The following is a 17,472-nucleotide window of genomic DNA, read 5'->3' as shown; positions in this document are numbered from 1 at the left end:
CCAAAAAAGGGGAGGTATTTTCTAATATAAGACTCCTGAACTGCCACAGGCATCTGGCAAGATCCTCTTCCCTTGGTATCAAACCTGGGATGTGGTTGAGGGTCAAAAAACCCAGGCAACCCAACAAAAGCTAACTGTGTTTACATGTGTTTTCAGTGGAAAAAGTGAAAAAAAAACTTGCACTTTATAGTAGATATGGTGTCATGGACATGAACAAAATCTTTTTTAAGTGTTTATACTGTGTGTGTGTGAAAATGTTATGGTTATTATTAATTTTTTTTATCAAAATAAAGTCATTAAAAATTAAAAACTTGCTTTGTCTTCTTTTTTTTAATGATGGGGGTAGAGGAGTAGAGGAAACTTTTCCACTGTTGTGGAATTTAAATCTGGAGCCAGTGTTATGACTTTTGCCAGAACTCTGCTATAAAGTTTTGGCATTCTGAAAATAACATCAGTGTTTTTAACAAAAAGAAAACCACCCTCAGAAAAAAAGCTGCAGATAATAATTCAAAGGCAAAAACTGCTTCAAGGAGTCAAAAGTGGCACAAGACCTTTGTATTAGTGCTAACACTTTCATATGTAAGAAGACCGTAGAGAGCACTAGGAAAAATGGATTTCAATATCTGTATAACCAATTATTCTGCCCAGTCCCTTCACATTTAATCTCTACCTTGTCCTACTTATTTGAAGTTAAATAGCCTTATCAAAGGAAAGGGGTTTTCTTATTTCTCAAATTCACTTTTAAACCATACCAAGTAAGTTTCTAGTATGCTGTGTATTTAGTTCTCAATGCCGACTACTAGTTGTATGACCTTGGACAAGGTACTCGAGCTCCCTGGGCCTCTGTTTCCTCCTCAGTAAAATGAAGGGGCTGGATTAAATAATGTCTCTCAAATTGCTTCCAGCTTTCAACTCTATGATCTTAATATTTTCCAATATCATTCTTTCCTTTCTGATCTTTTATGGTTCCAACACTACATGAGTTGAGAACCGAGTTCATTTCTTTGGTTCTCATGACAGGGCAATGAAAACTTTCTTTTGAATAAAGAAATGGACAGAAGTTCACAAAGGCACAGATGTCCAACTTAGATGGTTCAACAAGTATTTAATGAGCCCAAGGTTTTCAAGCAAATGAGAAGCAGCAGAAGTATTAAGACTTGAACCCTCAATATATGCAAAAATCATACAGTTATGGTGGGATACAAAGGAACAAGAGTAAGTAGTGGAGGTTTTAGGTCACAGTCATTAGGCTGCTACTATATGACAAATATTACTATCCTATAAGGAGTGTGTTGGTAAATGTTTAATAACCAGCTCTCAAGAAATGTGCACAGGACATTTTTCAGTTTAATCTACATTACTGACATTTTCTCCAACACTTTAAGTCTAGCTAATCAACAAAGCAGTAAGTCAAACCCCAAATTTTCCTATTTACCAATTTCTGAGGTATAAAAGCTCAAGTTTAATAACATCACTGTGTCTGAATGAGGAACATTCAAAAGAGACACTATTAAGGCCTCTGTACCTACCTCATAAAACCTAAAGAGAGAGGGGAGGGAAAGAGGGGAGGGGAAGGGGGAAGGAGAGGGGGAGAGAGAGAGAAATAGAGAGAGAGAGAGAGAGAGAAAGAGAGAGAGAGAGAGAGAGAGAGAGAGACAGCATAGCAAAAGACACAGGTTTTTGATACATTAAGTTAATTACATGCTTAAAAAAAATTACCAATACTGGACATTTTTAATAAATGCCAGAAATGGGTTTTCACAGATATAGACAATAAAACTAGGTGGTAGCTGATGTAGCTAGCTCAAGCAAGTCCTGATTCAAATGAATCTGACATAGAGCTCCTTTCGGGGTATTCTGTCAGAGCCTTAGATGAGGCCCACATATTAATTACTGTAAAATTTCCAGGAAATCATGGATTTAGTTGAGAGGTAATATGTGACATAGGGGACAGAGAGACTGCCTCAGAGCCAGAAAAGGCGGGTTCAGGTTCCCCCTCTGACACACACAGTGTGATCCTGTGAAAGTCATTTAACCTCCTGGTACTCTCGGCACTTCTCTAAGACTAAGCTTCAGAAAAGGTTCTGCTGTGTCCTGGCAGAGGGCGCTTCCTCAGCCAGGTGTTTCCTATGCCAATGAAATCAAAGATCTAGTTCCTCTACCAATCACTAAAGGGTTCGGTCAGTGATAGTTCACAAGGTAGAACTAGTCTAAATGGCCTTTGCTTCCCCTGCTAACCCAGTTAAATTCAGAGCTCCCTGCTCTGTAGAAAGCAACCAAGAACTGCTTTTCCTCCTACACTACACTGTCCCCTGCTGCCTTATTATACCAGACACATTCTGGCTACTAGGGGTGAGCTCTTGGCTCCCAGTAATGCAATAAATAGATGACTGCAGCTCAACTTGCTGAAGACAGGAACTTTTCAGACTGAACCCCTTCCAAAAAGATCTCAAAGAACACTTCCCAGCAAGCAGGAGGTGCACAGCATCTTACCAGGCACTTGACTGGATCAGCAGAGGTTAGAAACCCAAACTCCTGCCCTAAATAACATTAACTTGCCTGTCTGTAAGAGGCAGAGAAGGAACTTCAATGCCGATTTAATGGCCAAGGAAGTCAGCACAAAGCTCAAGTGCTCACCCTCACAAATCAGAGGCAGGACAGGGAAAACGTGAAGGCACTTGACAAATATTTGAAAAACAGAACGCAGATGTACAACTCCAATGCCTGAGCATATGCACAGGACTGTCTCACACCCAAAGATGGGAGTAATCAGAATTGCCATTTAGATGAGCCTTTCAATTAAATGTGTTGGTTAATAGTCAGTCATAGGAGACCAGCAAAAAAAAAAATATTGATTATTTTCCCCCAGTATAACAGTTTGAATCTGAACATCAAAGGGGGCAAGGAGGAGGGGAGAGGATTTTTGCTCACCCAAAAACTCGTTTTCCTTATGCAGTAACAGAACCAACTGCTCTCTCCATCCCAAAGGATAATTAGAGCCGATTTGCCCATCCTGGCATAATTGTTTACTCTGGCACTAAAAGTGTGGCCAAATGTGCTAATTGAAGACAGCAGGGGACAATCTAACTGAGTAGCAAGAATGTGTAGGCATAGCAAGACCTGGACGGCATGAGGGCTTCATAGCTGCCTCACAGGTTCACTGACTGACACCCCCACTGACGCTGCTATCTTTACTGGCTCAAACAGAAAGAAAACAAGCTATTTAGGGCTCTGACACTGCCATGAACAAAAAAATAAAAATCCTCCCTGTGGTGCCTCCGTGCATTCAAAATTATGTTCATTCTCACAGAGCCACCCATTAATCACATTAAACCCAAGCAGCATGAAGAGTAATTTGGCCAATTAATTCCATGCGAAAGTTTCATGAAACTTCCATAAATAGGAACAGTATGTACCTCGTACACACCGAACATAACCAAAGGGAAGGGAGTGTGGGATGGGAGGAGAAAGTAAAGAATACCCTCTTTTCCCACTGTGTTCTTCAGCAGTGCTGTCAGAACCAGAAAATGTGACAGATGGTTACTTCCCAGGAGGCAGCCATATAGTTTCAGCCCCCATGAAAGTATACTGCTCACTTCCATTAGTGAGCCTTTAATTCACACCAGAAAAAACACTCGTATGCATGCCTCCAACCAGCCACGGTGACCTAACCACTGAGCATAGCCAACAAAGAAGTATGAAAAAAGCTGCCCTAGAGAATGAGTAGCTGGAATCCATACAGAACCACACCAGAGGGGTGGGGGAGGGAAGAAAAAATGAAATCTTGGCTTCTCTGGTTCAGTTTTTGTCACTTTTGTCACTGTAACACGCCTGCTTTATTCTTTGGGGATTTCAAACATACAGAGACTCTTATATTTTTGCAAAAGTTCATTTTTGGTTCTGACTTGTTCCCGCAGACTCTGCAGCTGCTGCTGTTGCTGTTCTGGACTCGAGTTGATACCGGGCATAGTGCTAATCACTTTTCGCATCTCCTGGAACTTGGTCTTGAGAGCAGTCAACTCCTGGTGCATGTCAACACTGTCTTTGTCCATACTGCAGAAGGCAGAAACCAAAGGTTAGCACTGATAGCTAGAAACAAGGACATATTGTGTCCACGACACCATGTGGGCTTAAACTACTGATAAACAGCAAAGTTAGCTAAAATATGGAATCTGCTTCAATTTAGGACACTCCTCAGAGATACCAATATTCCCCTCCCCATCAACCATGAGGTTTTAACAAGCTAGCAATGGCTAAAGCCTGAAAGATTGGGGTTTTAACTTGTTACCATAAAGACTTGTTGCTCCAAGAATGATTATCTGCTTTAAAAAATCAATTCTACTATTTGGATATTTTCAATAAGAATAAGTTCTCCCTTATTACTGAATAAACTCAACTAATAAAGTCAATTGAACTCTCCTTCCTGGCTTCAGACCAAGTTCCCTTTTAAATACTTTATTTACTTCAGCTAGTAATCAATCAGACACCAAGTGTTTAAATGCCTACCATGTACTAGGCATTATTCTAGGCTAAAATCCCTACTCTCAAAAAACCTACATTCTATCAGGGGATGTACGCATGTACGCATATAAATACGTACAGAATAAATACTGAGTAGTTAGGGAGGGCGTGCACTAACAACTGGGGACATCAGGGAAGGCTTCATGTCAAAGGTGGAGAAGGAAGAGAGGCGTTCTATGAAGCTGATGCAAGGAAGAAGTACATTCCAGGAGGGGGTGTTGGTGGGGTGAGAGTGGCAGAGATGAGAGATGGAGTGTGAGAAACAAAGAAAAGAGCCATTTAGTTGGACTGCAAAGTTAGGGGACGGTAGTAATATAGAATGAGGCTGGAAAGACAGGATGGGGAAGAAGAGTAACATATATTTTGCCTAGAGGCAATAGGGAGCCACTGGAATTTGCTGAGGAGTGACACGGCTGTGTGAAGGATGGACTGGAGCAGGGAGAGACTTGAGGCAGGGAGACTAAGGCAGCCACTGAAATGGTCTAAATGAGAGGTGATGAGGGCTTGGACTAAAGTGGTACCTCTGAGTAGAAAGAGGCAATCAGAAAAAAGAAATGTGGCAATAGAAACAGTAAGATTTGGCTGGATATGTGAGGAGTCAGGGATAACACTAAGGTTACAAATATGAAAGAGTGAAAGAATGGCGGTGCCTTCCACAGAAATAGGCCCCCTCCTCACCAAACACTTTACCAGCGAGACCAGAGCCCACACCCTGGAAGGCTTAACCCTTTCATCTCCAAACTTCCCTACCCTGGCCCCCTTTGCCTAAACTGGTGAATGCCTCCTGTGCCTCACTTTACTCCTTAGCCATCTCTTATCAGCTGCCTCGCTACTGACCATGTAACCTGCACTGTCCTCTCCCCATCCACTTTCCAGTTGTAGAACCATAATCAAATCAATACTGCCATTACTACTGCCTTATGGCTCCACTCAGCACACCTTTAATTTTATAAACTACACTATCCCTCTGTGACCACCATTCCTCTCCCTCCCAACCCCCATTAGAATATAAGCTCCTAAGGGAAGGGGTGGTCTTGATTTTTGCATTTGTACCCCCATCGTTTACCGTAGCGATTGGCACAGAGTAACTGCTTAATAAATGCTTTTTCATTCATTTATTCAAGTTTGGAAGAGGAGCGGGTTTGGAGGGAAATTTGAGTTTTGTGTTGAACGTGATGTATGTGAGATACCTTCAGGCCGTTCAATGTGAAATGCCCAGTAGACAATTAATGACATGCTACTGAAGCTGGATGTATAATCTTAGTAATAATAGATAGTGCTGACATAGGGTTTTAAGGTTTGTAAAGTGCTTTACAAATATGATCTCATTTGATTCTTACAACAAAGCAGGCACTACCATTATCCCGATTTTACAGATGAAGAAACTAAGACAGAGTGATTTACCCTGGGTCACATAGCTAATGTCTAAGGCTGGGTTTGAGCTCAGGTCCTCCCAACTCCAGGTCCAGCACCTGACTGTGCCTCTTAGCTGCCTGCTATCTGCACTGAGATGATCATTCAACCCATGGGAGGTGATGAAGTTACCAAGTGAGAAAGAATAGAGAATAGAGAAAAGAGAAGAAGAGGTCCACCTCAAAGCTCTGGGAAATACCCACAGTCAAGGGGGCAGTGATTTAAGTGATGATCCATCTAGCAGATCAGAGCTAGCATTATATAGCACTTTAAGTTTTGCAAAGTACTTTTACATGTTAATTTATTATCTCAAATGAGAGAAGTGGTCAGACAGGCAGGAGATAAATCAAGAGAGTAAACTCACATAAATGTAGAGAAAAGAAAGTATTCATGAAGAGAGCACGATCAGCAACGTCGAATGAAAAGCAGAGGTTAAAAAAAAGGATGAGGACTGAGGAAAGATCATATTCATCAACAAGAGAAATCACCAGCTTCCTTGTAGCCTACTCTATACTGTGTCTTTATTACAACTCACCTATATCAATGTAGCTGCCTAACAAGCAGCTCATATGCATTAAAAAAAAAAAAAAGAATGTGTGGATAAGCTTTTGAAAACAAGCAGCTGATTCAATGAAAACTAACAGTTAATTCAATAAGCTATTCTAAAATTAGCCATTGAGGCAGAAAAGGGCAAAATGTGTCAATTACCATTTTTTTTAAATAAAATTTATTTCCTAGTGGGGACATTTCAGACCAGATGGTGCTAATTCATTTTATTATTCATTTTTGCTGAGCTTACGCAGGCAGAGTAGTTTTTTTCCAAAGGTAGCATATTACTCCCCTCTAAGTCAAATAAATGCCACTGACTATTAACTATTTATCGATTGTCTGTATCAGTACAAGAATAGGGCTTTTATTTTAGGAACCAAGAGTCATCTAACCATTTGACTACTACCTTCAATCTGTTCTACTCAATTTAAATAACCAACCAATGGTACATCTTATGCTAAATTCCAGGAAAAGGGCAACTGGTATTCTTGAAAATTACAAATAATTTTGAAGATAGCTAAATAGAGAGAATTTTAAACATTTTTTTTTAAAAAGAAGTAATCTGAACCCAGATCCAAAAGCGAACTCAAACTATCCCTGCTGACTACATCATTACCATTTATTTGTTACTGTTCAGTCATTTAGTCGTATCTGACTCTTCATGAACTCATAGGGGGGTTTCTTGGCAAAGATGGTGGAACGGTTTGCCATTTCCCTCACCAATGGATTAATGTAAACAGAAGTTAAGTGACTTGCCCAGGGTCACATGACTAGTGAGTATCAGTGGCCAGATCTGAACTGTGGTCTTCCTGATTCGGCGCCCAGCATTCTTATCTACTGGCCATGTAGCCATTTAGTTAAGGCTAAAAAACAATGAAAGGAAAGCTGTCTGTTGTGATATCACCAAAAAAAGATTTAACTAAAATTAATCTGGGAGACAAATTAAGCTCCTTCTTAGCCCAAAGAACAAGATGGTTTAATTAGGTTTGGAAATATAAATAACAGGCTAAATTATTACTAACTTGATTACCAATTACTTATTAAAGACACTCACATGACCTTAAATTCCCCAATCTCACTTCTTAGGCCACAGAAATGCATCAAGTAAAGTAAAACGGGTCTAACCATAATAACAATATAATATTATAGTCTATATGGATATAGAATCAATATGAAACTGTCCTTTAAAGAGAGAAGCTGAACGGAAAGGAGGTCAAACAGTGTACAGAGAAGTGCTCCCCTCCACTGAAATCAGCTCCAATGGGCAGAGTATTTCTGTAGAGTCAAAACAGCACAGAGCTCTCAGGGTGAGGAAAACACTATATTCAGGAAATGCCTCATCCTCAGCGGGGTTCCTTCTAAGCTAGGACTACTTTGAAACACTCAAACAGACAAAAAAAAAAAAGCTTTATCATACAGCAGCCAATCCTCAAAAACGAACAAAAGAAGCAGCCTTTAAATGGGCCTGGGCTTTTGTGTTCAAGGTTAGTCATAACCCTACCTTCAGAAAAAAAGATTAGTAGAACATATGGGGGTCAAGAAGAATAGCAAGAATAAAATAAGGCCAAAGTCAAGACCACCTTAGCATCATCCCAATATGCTCCAAAAGGAAGACTGAAAACACAGCTAGTCATTTGACAATTACAACTGTATGTGTTATATTAGTTCTCTTATGAGATACTTATTTCGTCCTCAAAAGCCAACCTGGTAGAAAGAAACTAAAGGCATAAAGATAGGATTTGCTGATGGTGATTGTATACTTGGAAAATCCTAGGGAATAAGCAAAGGTATTGATTGAGACAATAACTTCAGCAAAGTTGAAAGCTACAAAATAAATCCTCAAAATCAACTGCCTCTCTATAAAATATTAACAAAAGGCGGTAACAGAAATGGAAATTTCATTACAAATAACTACAAAATTCGTAAAGAATCTGGGGATCACTCTATTAAAGCAAACAAAAGGCTTGTAAAAATTCAGTTACAAAGTGATTCTTAAAGAAATAAAGAACTTAAAAAGCTAGAGGAATATTCAGTGCTAATTGCTGAGTGAGCCTGGCCCTGTGATAAAACTGACAATACTACCAAAGTTAACTTAGACTTTTAATGCTATACCGATCAAATTATCAAAGGAATAGTATATAGAACCTGAAAAAATGATAACCAAATTCATTTGGAAAAACAAAAGACCTAGAATATTAAAAGAAATTATGAGAAGAGGTAGGGACAAAAAAGGAATAGCACTTCCAGACCCTCAAGTTATATTATACATTATTATATACATAATATTTATATTATAAAGCATTTATCGAAATCATCTGTTATTGGTTAAAAAAAGAGAAAGGGAAATTAATGTAACTAGATGAGGGGGAATCAGAAGCAAGAGAACTCAATAAGGCATAAAATACAAATTACTTAGGGAAGAGCACCCTACTTAATAAAAACCTCTGAAAAAACTGGAAAGCACTTTGGCAAAAGTTAGACATAGACCAACACCTTATAGCATATTCTACAACGTATTCCAAATGGATACATGATCTTAACATTAAAGCTCAGATTATAATTAGAAGAGAAACATACCATATATCTCACAGCTACGGGTATAAGATGAATTCTTAACCAAATGATGGATAGAGGTAATTACAAAAGATAAAACAGACAACTGATTACATGCAACTGAAAAGCTTCTGCACAGACAAATTTATTCATCTAAGATAAAGAGAGAAATGACTGAATAGGGAAAAAAAATCTTTGTAGCAAATTTCTCTAATAAGGTTTTGATATCCAAGAAACAGAAAATGTGTGTGTGTACATAAAACAAAAGTCATTCCCTAATAGATAATAGATTGATAAGTGATCAAAGGATATGAACAAATAGTTCTCTCAAAACAATTGCCAACTATTAACAACCACATGGAAGAATGTTCCAGATCACTAATAATAAAGGAAAATGCAAATCAAAACAACCCTGGGGTTTCACCTCACACCCTGGAAATTGTCAAAGATGACAAAATATGACAATAATCAATGTTAGAGTGGTTATAGAAAGGCAAACTGTCATATTGTTCGCGAAGCTGTGAATTGGTACAACCATTTTGGAAAACAATTTAGAATTATGCAAATAAAGTGACTAAAGTACTAAAATAAAGTGTCCGTGCCCTTTGACTCAGAAATTCCATTACTGGGTGTATACACCAAGAAGCCATTGATAAGAAAAAAGTCTCCAATATACCAAAATATTTATAGCAGTCTCTTTTTTGTGATAGCAGAGAATTGAAAACAAAATAGATTTCCACTGAATGGGGGATGGCTAAATAAATTGTGGTACATGAATGTAATGGAATATTACCAAGAAAAAAGAATATGATGAATCCGGAGAAGCATGGAAAGACCTACATGAACTGACGCTGAGTGAAGTAAGCAGAGCCAAGAAAACAATATATACAATGGACAACAAGGCAAACAGAAAGAACAACCACAAACACACACACACACAAATCAAAAATGAATGTAGCAAAATTAATTAAAAATGGTTAAAAGAAGAGATATGAGAAGGCATTTCTAATTCTTAGCTTTTTATGCCCATATTTCCAGATTTTTTTCAAAGTATTAATTAGTTATGTTGATTTTTTTCCTTCTTTCTTTTGTTCTGAAAATAATATTTGTTAATGGAATGGTAATATGGGAGGGGAAATGGACGGACACTCAGGAAAACCATGGTGATGTAAAAAAACAAAAGACAACAATAAAAACTTATTAAAAAAAACACCATTTATTAAGAAACTGGACCAATATTTATGTATGTGATACAAACATGTACTCATCATTAAAATCCAGAATTTTGATAAATCACAAGGACCAGGCAGTGACATCCAAGAATTGTCAAAATTACTAAAATACGACTACTTTGGAACAAAACATTACAATCCTGGCAAGGCCAAAGTTAAAGGAAAATAAAGTCTTCTTTATAAAAGGCACTACAATTTGATAGTTCTCTCAAATGATATCTACAAGTCACTCACTTTCTTTATCGGAAAATGGCTGGGGAAGCAACGATGGCCAATGATCTGGGGTGTTTCTAGAATTCTATGGGAAGGCTGACAAGCCCCTAATGGGCAAAATACTCATCAACTCCACTGGGTTGGCCTGATAAAGCTACATACTTCCTGTAGCCATCCCAGCAAAGGCCCTAACTGGCCTGAAGGCCCACTCAGCTTAAAAGAGGTACTAGTGTGTGCAGCAATAGGTCAGCAACATCATGTTCTAAAGAACCAAATCTTGCTGAGATCTCGAAGATCTTGCTGACCCACCCCAGCCATACTTAAATTAATTTTACGCCATTTGGCTCAAGGTGACATTGGAGTCCTGCTAGAATAGCACAGTGAACAAGGTTGGCTTTCTCTCCTGGTATTCTCAAAACCGGATCAAATAACCCCTGTATGGCCCTCACCTTTCTAGATACTTTCATTAATCATGGTAAGGCTTATTTTCATGACTGAGGCAAGTAATTCACTCCACACACAAGGTAGGGAAAATTGCAGCATAGAATTCCAAAACTAGACATTTCAAAACTGGGGTCTGATGAGAATTTGGGACAGTATCAAAGGTTTTGAAAACCAATTTAAACAACTTTAAAATGTACTTCAAATGGGTAAAGACAAGAAAAGGCAGGAACAGTCAATGCTGTTGTGATTGTAGAATGACAAGAACATTAATGCTTTATTGGTGGAGTTATTAATTGGTACAACCATTCTGGAAAGCAATTTGGAATTATGCAAAACTAAAATGTCCATACCCCTAGAGATTCCATTGCTGGGCATATATTTGTCACTGACAAAAAGAAAGCCTTTTTTATACACCAATTATTTATAGCAGCACTTTTTGTGGTAGCAAAGAACTGGAAACAAAGTAGTTGTCCGTTGACTGGGTAATGGTGAACCAAATTATAGTATGTGAATATAATGGATTCTTACTGTACTATAGGAAATGACAAAAATGATGAATACCAGACTTAGAAGAACTAATGCAAAGTGAGGCCAGCAGGGCCAGGAAAACAATACCCACAGTAATTACAACTAAGAACGACCACCACAAAACAATCCTGGTGAAAGATTGAAAAATTATAAAGAACTCAACTTGGAAAAAAGATAGAAGATACCTCACCCTGCTCCTTTGCAGAGGTGGGGGGGGGGGTGCGGTTTCAAGGGTGTGAAACACTGCATATAATGTTAGATATTTTTTCCCATGTGTTGATTGGTTTTAATGATTTTTTTTTTCTTCTTGTTTAGTTGTTAGATTTGAGGTTGTTTTTCGGGTTTGTTTGTTTGTTTGTTTTTAAGGAGCCTGAGTATCCCTAACTTGCCCTGCTGGAAGTGTAGCATTGGTACAGAAATTTTGACCTGCTCCATTTCCAACCTGGGATGCTAGATCAAAATTCCTAACTGTAGAAGATACGACCTTCATTTTCCTCTATTTTTTTTTTTTTTGTATGTGTGATTTCTTATGTGTCAGTCCAATTGGAATTGGTAAGGGATGAGATCCAGGATGCTAATCAAAACCTATTGCCCATGCATCTGTTTTTAAGTTTACATAGTAATTCCTTCCCAAAGCAGCTCATGTTTCGGGATTTTATGAACTACTGTGCAATTTAAGCCTTTGCTTAGTCTATTCCATGCATTCAGTAGTATGCTTTAAAAAAATCTATTTCCAGGTTGTTTTGATAATTATTGCTTTGTGGTACAGTTAAAGATCTAGTCATGCCAAGCCCACTTCCATCCTCTTGTTTTTATTATGCCTTTTATTATTCTTGACCTTTTATTATGCCAACTGAATTTGTTATTATTGCTAAACTATAAAAACTATCATCATTCTTGGGTAATTTGTTTAGGATAAATAGAAAGCCAGAGGGAGCATTCACTACACCCTTACTAGATGTCAGGCACTGTGCTATGCAAAAGAATATAAATATAAACCAGTGAAACAATCCCTGCTCTCAAGAAGCTTACAGTCTAGTGGAGATCTTAAGACACTTCATAAAAGTGAGCTTGAAAGGTGGGGAGAAGGGCATAGGAGCAGAAGGGTTTGGGTCTGTTGGCTAGAAAATGAAGTAGAGGCTTGGTTCAAGGTAACAGAAAGCAAAAACTCACCTGCCAGGGGCCAGGGTAATTCCCGGAGAAGTCCAAATTTCAGATGGAGAGGAGGGAAGAAGGCAGATATGGAAGCAGCATTATTTGAAGCTGGTGAGTAGGAAGATTTATTTAATAAAGTACTAAACCTGTTGAATAACATGGATTTATTTATTCTTTCCTTCTCTGTTTTTGTAAATGATTGATCAGAGTATGGGAGTTATCTACTCACTAATTGCTTGATACAAATCATTGGTAAATTCATTTGGCCCAGGATTTTTTTTTACTTTTTCCATTTTGGAGTTAATTTATGGTTTACCCAATTTCTCTTTTCGCCGCAGGAGGTGGTGGGTTCCTTCTCATTTGATTTCTTCAAGCAAATGCTGGTTGATCATTTTGAAGAAATGTTCTGAGAGGTAAAGCTTGGACTAGACAGCTTCTGAATCCCTTCCAACTTTGATGATTCTGTGACGTTATAATCGAAAGAATTATAGTTTCAGAACTGTACATTTACAGATGAAAGAACTGAGATCAAGAGAATTTAAGTAACAACTCAAAGTCACATTTGTAGTATGCAGCAGAGCCCGGATTTGAACTAAGGTCTCCTGACTTTAAATCTAGTGTGATTTCTACTTAATGAGTCCAATTTTCAAAAAGAATATTGAAATGAGATTTCCTCCTTTTTTTGTTCTGTATTCTCTAAAGAAAACATGGATAAACTAATCATGAATTTTTTCATTCATTTGACAAATATTTACTGAGTATCTGCTATATGCAAAACACAATGTTATGGGACACACAGAGTTGATTATCTTGTATAGGAGATAACAGATGCATGCTAGTAAAATATTTACAATACAAGAAATTATATGCAACAGAAAACTCAAAGTTGGAAGGAACTTGTGTAGTCAAAGCCCTTCATTTTATAGTAGTCACAGAGAGGCAAAATAATCTGTCCACAGCTATCCAGCAATTTAACTGAGCTAGGAGAATCCAGGTTATCAGACTTGGGGGTCACATAACAACAAAAGCACAAAGGATGAAATACCACTTTTAGATCAAAGAAGTTTTATACAAAGTCCTATTCCACTGCCTCATTGTGGCATGTATATGGATCCTGGTTTCTCAAAGGTCATGAGAGGTTAAGTGTAAGCATAAGCAAGTTTTCTATTCTGGAAAAGCAACAAGTTGAATCTGCTCTCCAAGAACCATCTACTTGGTGATGCATTTTTTGACAATGGAAAACCGTAAGACAAAGAAAAATACAAAAAGACCCTCAGTCCTATGTGGCCTTCCTTTTATTTCTACAGCAAGTGGCAATGTGTCAGAAAAAGGGAAAGATGGAGCACAATTTTTAGACTGTCCATAAATTTTAACTTGGCTGTTAGTACTCTAAATGTGAGATTCTTGTCCAATGACCAGTGGACATGTGAAAATTTCTATTTTTAAAATTCAATTATCACAACATATTCCTGGAACAACTGAATTGTATCAATCTTAAACTTCTCATTATAAATAACACCAGTAGAAATGAGAAAGAAGTTACAATTAAATAAAAGGATGCTTTTTCCCAAGTACTCCTTGATAAATAAAGGGATTGGCAGAATTGGTTTTGTGAGCCCAAAGGCAAGAAGACACATTATTTCCCGATACATTTGGCCATCTTGTATTGCAGTGTTCATAACGCTATTTGCAAAAAGGCCTCTGTGGAAATAACTGCAGCTTATGCACCAACACCTGTCACGAAACATGATGGATTATAGAAATCCTACAAGAACTTGATAAAATTCTCCAGATTAAAATTAACATCTTCAGGTGACACTCAATGACCTCAATGCAAAGATGGAAAAAGGGGAGGATGGCAAGAAATTTAATGGAAAAAAAATGTATCAAGAAAAAGATGTGAGAGGGACCTATGACTTGTAGGCCACAAAGAAGTCTAGGGGTAGGCATGCATGAGTTCTATTCTGAATTCTTAGATGAAACAAATTGATTGACTCGTAGATTTATATGAGTATTGGACATCATCAAGAAAGCCATTGTGGAGGAGGTCATCATGTGAATTGCACCTTGAGGGATGGATGAATATAATCTTGATAGATTAAAATGGGATTGGGGGATACAATATAGGCCACAGTAACAGTGAGAAATCTGACTGCTGACTTGCAGAAAACTCCAAAACCCAGAATGGTTGTAGTTTTAGGCTGATGTTGGGGAATGGGACATAGGATGGAAAGAATGGAAAAATCACATAATTTTAGAACTAGAAGGAACCTTAGAGGTTTTCTAATCCAACCCTTTCAGAAAGAAATGAAAGCCAGGTGAAGTTAAGTCACTCTACTAGTTAATCGTAAACCTGAGATTAGAACATAGCTTTTCTGTGCTCTTTACACTATACTATGCAGCCTTTTCCAGTCTGGGGCTAGTACAGAGGACAGGAAGGGGGGCTTACATATTAGGTATAAATAATTGTAACAATAGATGTGAAAGTCTATACAAATACAAGATGCTGCATTATCTCATTTGATCTTTCCAATTCTGATTGCCACAGAAGAAAACAAGAAAAGAGAGGTTGAATGATTTGCCCAATGAGAGGGTACTGAGCCTGGGAAATAAGGGAAAGGGAGGGGGAGGGCAGGCAGGAGAAGAGTGATCAAAGATGTAAAAAATGAACAAAACAAGAATAGGTAGAGAGCAGTTAGAACCCTAGAAAGTTAGAACTGAAAGGGACCTTAAAGATTATCTAATCTAATCCCTTCATTGTTCAAAAAAGTAAACTTAGGCCCAGAATGAGGAAGTTATCCAATCACGTATGGGAATAGAAACTTTTAAGTCTTCTAACTTCTTGTTGTACATACTCTTTCCAACAAAGGCCACCTTTAGTCATCCTGATCTATATCTGGCCACTGGAGCCATCTGGGTCTGGAGGAGAAAGTGAGGCTGGTGACTTTGCACAGCCCTCCCTCACTTAAATCCAATTCACTTGCACCTCATGGCATCGCCTCCCTGATGTCATGGTCCTCTTCCAGAGCAAAGGACAAACAACTCTTATCTGTCAGGATTCTGACAGTGGTAGCAACTGTGTACAGCTCACATATTGTGGAGAGATGTAAAAAAGAGAGGTATTCATGCTCAGCTAAAGGTTGAACAACATGACTTCATGGCCCCTCTCAGTTCTGTGATGGCAGGCCACCCTGTTCCTCTCCTCATCCGTTTAATTAACAGAACGCATAAAGACATATGGTTTATCATACTGGATCATTTCAATGCCTAGATTAAGTTTCTGAAAGGGCACTAAGGGCTGGTTGTCCCCCATGACATCAACTTCAAAGCTTAGGAATTCCTGAACCCCAAATATCACACTAGGTCTTCCTTCCCTCTGAAATTATCTTGCATTGACAACCTCTACATCTTGAAGGCATAGTTTTTCGGCATGCCGTCTCCTCCACTTGAATGTGAGCTCCTTAAAGGCAGGAACCGTGGTTTTTGCCTTTCTTTGAATCTCCAGATGCAGCGCACAGTGCCTGCCTTACACAGTAAAGCCTTAATAAATGTTTATTAACTTAGCACAGTGCCTGGCTTCCACAGTAAGCACTTAATACTTGCCTGTTGCTTAAGCACAGTGCCTAGCTTACACAGTAAGTGCCTAATAAATGCTTGTTTACTGCCAAAAGAGGGATCGCTGATGCAGAGCTGAAAGGATCCTCAGGGGTCAGAGGGGTACAGATCGGTGGCTTGGAAGGGCCCTTAGAAATCACCTAAATCCAACCCCTTCACTTTACAGAGGACACCGGGGTCTATCGGGGCAGGGCTGGACTCTAGAACTTGGATCCTGCGCTCTTTCCACCGGATGGCAGCCACCTGAGGCAGCCAAAGCCATCATTGGTTCATCTCGCTCTTTGCCATGGTAACATGTACACTGCAAGGATCCATATCCTCGGGGTATTCCACAAATGCACTGAACTTACTGGGAATGCGAAGGGGCACGTTACCCCGGGCAGTTTATCCAGGGGATGGGGGAGAGAGGGAGGGGAGAGTGAGGGGGGGGGGGGAGAGGTGGGGGGGAGAGAGAGGAGGGGGGAAAGAGGGCTCGAGAGGCGCCTGCGCCGAGAGCACGTTACCATTTGATGACGTCATGGACCAAAGGCAGGAAAGAGTAGGTCTCCTCCTCCTTGAGGCCCGGGGGCGGAGGGGGCTGCAGAGGAACCGACGCCGGAGGCTGCGGCTGAGATGATTGCTGCTGAGGCTGCGGCGGAGGCTGGGGAACGGGCAGGGGCTTCTGCTCCTGCAACGGCGGCTCCTGCGGCGGCGGTAGCGTCTCCTCTGCCGGTCGCCCCGAGACCACTCCGACGGAGGCCATGGCCGTTGGGCCGGTGGACCCGGCGCTCGGTCGATTATCGCCGGGGCCTAGGCGAGAGTCGCTTCCTTTGCACGTCACTGGGCGCGCCGCGCCGGGGCGAGCTGGGTACGGGAGAGGCCGCGAGCCACCGAGGAGTCCGCCGCCCCGCCCCCTCCTGCGCTTCTTAGTGCGCATGTCAGGGGTATGTGGCGAGGCGAAGGAGGGGCGAAGCGAGATGAAGGAGAGGCTGGGCGAGGCGGGGCGGGGCGGGGCCGGACGGGGAATACAATTGGCTGTTGCTAAGCAGCAGGGTAAGCCTGTTAGCGAAAGCTCTTCCCTTCTCACCAATCAATCAAACATTTAATAAGTGCGTACTACATGCCAGACTGTGTGCTGAGTGCTTGGTATCCAAAAAAAAAAAAAAAAAGACAAAAGTCCCTGCCCTCGAGGAGCTTACAATCTAACGGGGGTGAAAACATACAAATGCTGAGCAAGATATATACGGGATAAATAAGGAAATAACAGAAG

The 17,472-nt window shown here is 39.8% G+C and overlaps 1 protein-coding gene and 1 pseudogene across 1 annotated transcript; one reads left to right on the top strand and one right to left on the bottom strand.

Annotated features, from left to right (window-relative positions):
* Nucleotides 1-1,088: 1,088 nt before the first annotated feature.
* On the bottom strand, nt 1,089-17,149 carry MED9 (mediator complex subunit 9). Its single transcript, XM_036742013.1, has 2 exons — nt 16,727-17,149; nt 1,089-4,053 (listed from the first exon to the last, which is right to left on the bottom strand). The coding sequence occupies exons 1-2, from the start codon at nt 17,137-17,139 to the stop codon at nt 3,837-3,839; spliced, it is 630 nt and encodes a 209-aa protein (XP_036597908.1). The 5' UTR covers nt 17,140-17,149; the 3' UTR covers nt 1,089-3,836.
* Nucleotides 17,138-17,472, top strand: part of LOC118840629 — a 72,239-nt pseudogene continuing 71,904 nt past the window's right edge.

Source organism: Trichosurus vulpecula, chromosome 1 (genome assembly GCF_011100635.1).
Source record: "Trichosurus vulpecula isolate mTriVul1 chromosome 1, mTriVul1.pri, whole genome shotgun sequence".
Taxonomy (NCBI): Eukaryota; Metazoa; Chordata; class Mammalia; order Diprotodontia; family Phalangeridae; genus Trichosurus; species Trichosurus vulpecula.
The sequence above is the reverse complement of the archived record's forward strand: the minus strand, read 5'-3'. Positions and strand labels throughout refer to the sequence as shown.